General features: G+C 48.9%; 1 protein-coding gene across 1 annotated transcript in view; it reads right to left on the reverse strand.

The window, feature by feature from the left end:
* Positions 1–672: 672 nt before the first annotated feature.
* The window catches only part of LOC143040910 (uncharacterized), a 16,442-nt gene continuing 10,161 nt past the window's right edge, over positions 673–6,953 (reverse strand). The window contains exons 3-4 of the mRNA XM_076212363.1: positions 3,649–3,921; positions 673–2,421 (exon numbers count right to left, since the gene is read on the reverse strand). Of these exons, the coding sequence (XP_076068478.1) occupies positions 1,996–2,421; positions 3,649–3,921 (699 nt within the window). The 3' untranslated portion in view covers positions 673–1,995. The remainder of the gene's footprint in view (positions 2,422–3,648; positions 3,922–6,953) is intronic.

The following is a 6,953-nucleotide window of genomic DNA, read 5'->3' on the forward strand; positions in this document are numbered from 1 at the left end:
TCATCATCGTCATCATCATCGTCATTATCTTCGTCATCGTCATCTTCATCATCATCATCATCATCATCATCATCATCATCATCATCATCATCATCATCATCATCATCATCATCATCATCATCATCATCATCATCATCTTCACCACCACCACCACCACCACCACCACCACCACCACCACCACCACCATGATCATCATTCAATCGTCAATCATCATCCAATCATCAGTCAATCAATCATCAATCATTAATCATCATTAACACCAACTTCATTCTTTATTGCTTCTTTCCTTCCTTAAATATCTCCTTTACTACTCTTACGACTTCGTCTCTTCGGCGAGATTTTGACCACAAGGAAAGAAACGCTTGTATTCATCCAATTACTTTCCAAATAACAGTAACCCTTCCACTGTTTAATTTTTTCAGTAATCTGTTCTATATAGTTGCCGCCAGGTGATTTAGAAAAGTATAGGAGGACTCGAATTGATTTCTTTAAGGAAAACTTAAAATGTCATAAATCGGGAATATTTTTTATTAATATCATATATATATATATATATATATATATATATATATATATATATATATATATATGTATATATATGTATATATATATATATGTCTATGAATATATATATGTATATATATACATATATATATGAATGTATGTATGTATGCATGTACGTATATATATACACATATGTATGTAGAAAAATATTATCATAACTCAACAAATGTTTAAAAATATGACAAACCCTTTGTAACATCAATATTGATATAAAAACGGAGCTTATTCTAAGCGTATAATTATGCAGATCTGCAGAACAACAAACGTCACTTGAAGCGAGAAGAACGGTTTGCGGGGATGGGGCTGGGTGGGGTAGAAAGGTTATCTTAGGGATTCAATGGAATTCAGAAATGTGACTGGTGGAGAGAGGAGAGAGAGCGTGATCGGGAGCATGGAAAGAACGCACCAAAAGAGTAGTAGACTTCTCTTAGGATTAGGGATGTGTGTTGGAAACGAACTGCCATAGTTGTCCCATTTTACTGAATCTTTGTGAGGTTAGGGTGAATCAATGTTGTTGTACTGAGGGAGGGGGAAGTTGGAGGCAGGGAGAAAGGAATGAGTGGATGGGTGTATGAATGGATGTATGGGTAGAGCAAGAGAAGGAGAAAGGGAGAGAGAGAGAGGAAAGGAGGGAGGGAAGGAGAGAGAGGGGAAAGGAGGAAGGGAGAGATGAAAAGAGGAGGGAGAGAGAGAGAGAGGAAAGAAGAGAAGGAGAGAGGGTGATATGAAAAGAGAGAGGGAGCGAGCGAGAGAGGAAAGGATGAAGGAAGGGAGAGAGGAAAGGAGGGAAAGAGGGAGGGAGAGATGGAGGAAATAGGAATTGGAGTAATAGATAGAAAAGTTATGTATTTACAAGTCGCACAGGACAGCTGCCAGGCACAAAAGGTCATCCAGCGACCAAGTGACCACGATAATTAATAAATAAAGCGTGTCCACACACATGGCACGCAGCATGAGTACAGGCGTGGCCACGGGCATGAGGGAAGGCTACGGGCAAAAGCGAACATGACCACCCGTTGCCTTTCATTGCGAGGGCCCGGACCCACGAGGAATAACCTTATAACGTCACACGATTTCAGCTCCAACTCACAACACCGGCGGTCACATTGGCATCCAGGGAGGCATCGTGAGGAAGGGCATAATACAAGTGTGGTCTAACGTCCTCATTGGCGTCATTACTGGAGGACAAACTACGACGTCATGGTGACATCACGTGGGTTGGAAGTCGGTCCTTCCTGGATCCAAGCCTGAGGCGCGTAGTCTATGGCTTGCTGTTGGGAGATCACACCTGCGCAGCCACGCTCTGAGCCTGACGTCACACACACCTCTCACACAACACCTTTGGAGGGAGGGGGGGGGGAGGGGGACGCAGAGAAGCACATGTGAGGTGTGCTCAACCTGCAGACCACGTCCTCCAGCTCCCCCTCGAACTCAGCCTAAGAGGTGCTGCTGTTGCTGCTGCTGCTGCTGCTGTTGCTCATGGGCAAGAAGCGTCTCCAGGTCGACGTAGCCCTGAGGTCCTTCTACAGGACTGCTCGGTCGATGAAAGTTCTGGGGTCTTCTTGGCGGCAAAGAGTATCCACTGTCTCCGTTGCCCCGCTCGTAGTAGTCCTGGGACCCCTTGTCCTCGTAGCGTGACCGGAGGGGCGGGTGAAAAGGTGCTGCAATTGCTGCGGCCACTGACTCATCAGGAAGGTTCCTGAGCCCCTGCGAGAAGTTCTCCGGGTAGTAACGGTCAGCGTAGGTCTTGTTGGGGCCCTTCTCGATCTCCTTGTAGAGGAAGTCGTTGACGAAGTGGAACTTGGACGACTTCTCGCAGATGTTGTCCTCGGAGCGGGGCATGCAGATCAGGTGAACCTGCGGGGACCCATCGGAAGAAGTAATAATAGGTTCCTGAAACTTTTTGCCTACCTTCAACAAAACTTAAGGAGCTATCAGAACAAATACCCACACGTGTCATCCATCCAAGGTCTCAACAGGAATAGTTCAGTTCATATCGGAAGGGAAACTAAGAGTATGAGGTCAGGAGGGGCCACACCTATTGTGACTCGATGCAAACCTGGCACATTTGGCACATTAGCATACGTCATGATGACGAAATGTCATCAGCTCCCCTTCTGAAGTAACCTCACTTGTTCTCGCGCAGATCTTGTTGCAAGTAAGTAGATGGTTTCATTCAGCAGAAGGGGCTCGAGTCTGCCCCTCAGATGAATAAAATTGCCTGGCATTAGCCAAAACAAAGTATGTTAATGACGTTACATTGTCGAACAGAATTAAGCGCACGAGACGTATTTAAAAGAAGACAGTTCGTGAAAAATTGGCAATGGAAAAATGTGGAAAGGAATTGATCAATCTGCCTTTTTTTTTTTTTTTAAACGGGAATGACACATTCTTGTGGGGAGTGCAAGCTGGGACCCTCCGCCAGGAGACACCTCACTGTGGCCAAAGCTGGGATCTTTGCTCTATGTGATTGGGCAGCCAGGGCAAATGACAGTCACCTTTGGGATCAATCTGGGGTCACGGACACAATGACCTGACCATAACACTATCGAATCTATGAAATTATCTCTTGAGTATTCATTGTACCTCTATGAGCACAATTTCGTTAAGATTATCATTGTTTTTCTTTTTTGTAAACAAAAATATATGAGAGGAGCAAAAGTTCGAAACATTTGGATGGCTGTGCCATATCATGAGCCTTATCACACTGAGCTATTTTTCCTCCGTCTGTCGAGGCAGATTTGCAGCCCCGAAGCTTTCAGGAAGGAATCTAATATGCAGGAGGAAATTAATTCCCCTCAGCATATCAAATGGCATTCTATGGATTTCTATTAGGAACACAAAATAGTCTGACATATTGATTTTACGGCGGAAGAAGTTCTGGAGGTGGACGGTACCACCGATTAATCGGAGGTTGGAGGGAAAATAGCCCAGTGTGATAGCCCCTTTAGGCGAACGAGATGGGACCTCATCGCGGCACACGGGGTATCAAGCCCCATACACCCAGAAGTCTCCGCAAAACCGAATGAAATCTACTCTAATCCCAGACCGCGAGAGCTGGACTCTGAGGCATTCTGGACTCACCTGATGGAAGGAGGCGTTCTCCGGACAGAGCCAAGAGTGCTTCACCCTATCCTGACAGTAGTGGAACACCTCACAGTTCACCTCCTCGTCGGCGTAGTAACCATCCTTCCTGTCGAGGCAGTTGAAACTCGAGCTCTGCAAGAGGATGGCCAAGCGGTCGGGTTCTTCTTCCTCGTCCTCGTCGTCGTCCTCGTCGTCGTACTCGTACACTGGGGCCTCGTAATCGCCCTCGTAGGCTGACGGGATCGGTCTTGGACGTATGACGATGTTGTCCTGGACGGGGAGATAAGTGAGGAAGGGATGAGTGATCACTACTAAGAAATGAAACTGTAACGCCAAAAGCATTCGTTGTTTTTTTTGACCGACACGGTGACCTTTGATAAGGACAAAAGGTCCCACTGTTACCCACACATCCGGGATAACATACAATTTATGTAGTCCATCCTCTACCTTTTCATGGAAGCTCGCTCACCGAACGAGTTAGGGCGTCGTTAGTTGCAGCAAAGGCCTAGGGGATGAGGGTTCGAACCCTGCCGCCAGGGGTTCATAAAATCCACGCTTCAAAGTCTTCTGTAAGGGCTACCGTCCTAGCCTCCCGATAGAGGGAGTTTGTGAAATTAAACTATATTGTCATCATATCACCTCTTCATCTCCCCTCTTTTATCAATCTGTGTACCAATCAACGTGTTCAGAATCACAGCCACGTGATTGGTTCGATTGTTACAAATATGGTGGAATGGGACTCAGATACACACATGCGCACACACATACACACGTACGTACACGCCCATATACATATGTACAGTGGAAGCGATCGCGGTCGACACTACGGCGGTCTGGATTCGAATCCCGCCCAGGGCTAAGATAATTTCAGTATCGCTGCTCTGCGAGTCGTTACTCCAACTCTCGTGGGCGGGTGTGTGTGTGAGTGTGCGTGTAAGGTCACAGCATTACCCATAGATCGGTCATATATGAGCTCTGAGCTCTCTTCCGGGAGGGAAATGGCTATCGATAACGAGTCCAACACGTGATCCAAGATCATGGCAAACCGTGGTGAATCTCTCTCTCTCTCACACACACACACACACACACACACACACACACACACACACACACACACACACACACACACACACACACACACACACACACACACACACACACACACACACACACACACACACACACACACACACACACACACACACACACACACACACACACACACACACACACACACACACACACACACACACACGCGCGCGCGCGCGCACCAATAGTCTGTACCACGTGACCAGTGTTTATTGCCACAGAACATCAGAGCTCCCGTTGTTTTTACCACTATCATTTAGACTTCTGCAACTGTTGGCGCTTTCCCCTTCCCTGGCCAGAGTCTCCCCGACCCTTTCCTCTTCTCTTTATGGATACGGATGAAAGGTGAGAAAGAAAAAAGGCCCTTATGGTCTACATTCTTATGTTCTACTTTTCCATCCGCCACGTCCGATGCAGCTGAAAACTGCTCGTACAAGCAGGGCATTATCATTTCCATTCCATTTTCATCTCCCCTTTCCTAATCCTTTCTCTTCGCCTTGCCTTGTCTCTTTCGACATCTGATTTCGATCTGCATCAAGTAAGTTACTGTAGACCCCTGTGATTTTCATTTTCACTGTCTAATACGGGCACTGCATCGTCCATAACCATATGTTTTCTTACTGTTTCTGTTCTATTTCTTTAAAAAAAAAACCACACTTCTTTATTTTTCCCCGTTTTGTTTACCTCCTTCCTGGCTACACAAACCTCTAAATATTGGACATACAAGGCAATGTCTTGTACTCCTCCCCTCCGCCGACCTACGCTAAGAATTCTCCTCTCCGTCTGTCTGCCTGTACCCCCCCCCTCTCTCTCTCTCTCTCTCTCTCTCTCTCTCTCTCTCTCTCTCTCTCTCTCTCTCTCTCTCTCTCTCTCTCTCTCTCTCTCTCTCTCTCTCTCTCTCTCTCTCTTTCTCTCTCTCCCTCCCTCCTTCCTATCTATCTATACATTATCTCCTCCCCTTGTCTCTTCTTCTTTCTCTATTCCTCTCTTTCTTTACGTTTTCCTTGTCTAACGCCTCAGTTTCTACCTCCATCGGGCTTCTCTCGATGAAGTCGCCGTGAGATCGGGCCCCCGGGGGTGCGCGGCGGGCGGGGCGGGGCCGGGCTGGGCGCGGCACGGCGCGGCGGGGGGGGGGGGGCGGCACCCATTATTGAAGTGGAAAGTTTCGCGCGGGCGAGAGCCATCTGCCACGGCGCGGCTCCACAGGAACACGAGGAGGAGGAGGAGGAGGAGGAAAATAAGTGGAGGCGAGGAGGAGGAGGAGGAAGACCACCCGTGCGGAAAAAGCGCTTCACTTTCTATGTACACTCTTCTCCTCCTCCATCCTCCTCTAATTTCCCTCCTCCCTCTTTCTCCTTTTATTTTCCTTCTTTTTCTCCCTTCTCTTCTCCTCCTCCTCCTCCTCCTCCTCTTCGTGGTCCTCGAGGGAGGAGGAGAGAGGGAGGAAGAAAAGAGGGAGGAGGGAGGAAGGAAGGAGGGAGGAGAGAGGAGAGAAGAGGGGGAGGAAAGAGGGACGAAGGAAGAGGGAAGAAGGGGAGGAAGGAGGGAGAAGGAAGGAGGGAGAAGGGAGGAGGAAAGAGGTAGGCGATAGGAGACAGGAGTGAGGAGGTAGGAGGTAGGAGACAGGAGTGAGGAAGGGGGAGGAAGGAGGAGGGAGGAAGGAGGGAGGAAGGAGGAAGTAGGGAGGAAGGAGGAGGGAGGAAGTAGGGAGGAAGGAGGAGGGAGGAGGGAGGAAGGAGGAAGTAGGAAGTAGGAGTGAGGAGGGAGGAGGAAGGTGGGAGGAGGGAGGCGGGAGGAAGGAGAGAGGAGGAAGATGGGAGGAGGAAGGAGGAGGGAGGGAGGAGGAAGGTGGGAGGAGGAAGGTGGGAGGAGGAAGGAGGAGTGAAGGAGGAAGGAGGAAGGTGGAAGGAGGAAGGAGGAGAGAGGGAGGAGGAAGGTGGGAGGGAGGGAGGAGGGAGGAGGAAGGAGGAGGGAGGAAGGAAGGAGGAAGGTGGAAGGAGGAAGGAGGAGAGAGGGAGGAGGAAGGAGTAGGGAGGGAGGAGGAAGGTGGGAGGAGGAAAGTGGGAGGAGGAAGGTGGGAGGAGGAAGGAGGAGGGAGGAAGGAAGGAGGAAGGTGGGAAGAGGAAGGAGGAGAGAGGGAGAAGGAAGGTGGGAGGGAGGGAGGAGGGAGGTGGGAGAAAGGAGAGAGGAGGAAGGTTGGAGGTGGTAGGAGG

This window comes from Oratosquilla oratoria, chromosome 29 (assembly GCF_046742065.1).
Source record: "Oratosquilla oratoria isolate Oo_2021 chromosome 29, ASM4674206v1, whole genome shotgun sequence".
In the NCBI taxonomy this organism is placed as follows: Eukaryota; Metazoa; Arthropoda; class Malacostraca; order Stomatopoda; family Squillidae; genus Oratosquilla; species Oratosquilla oratoria.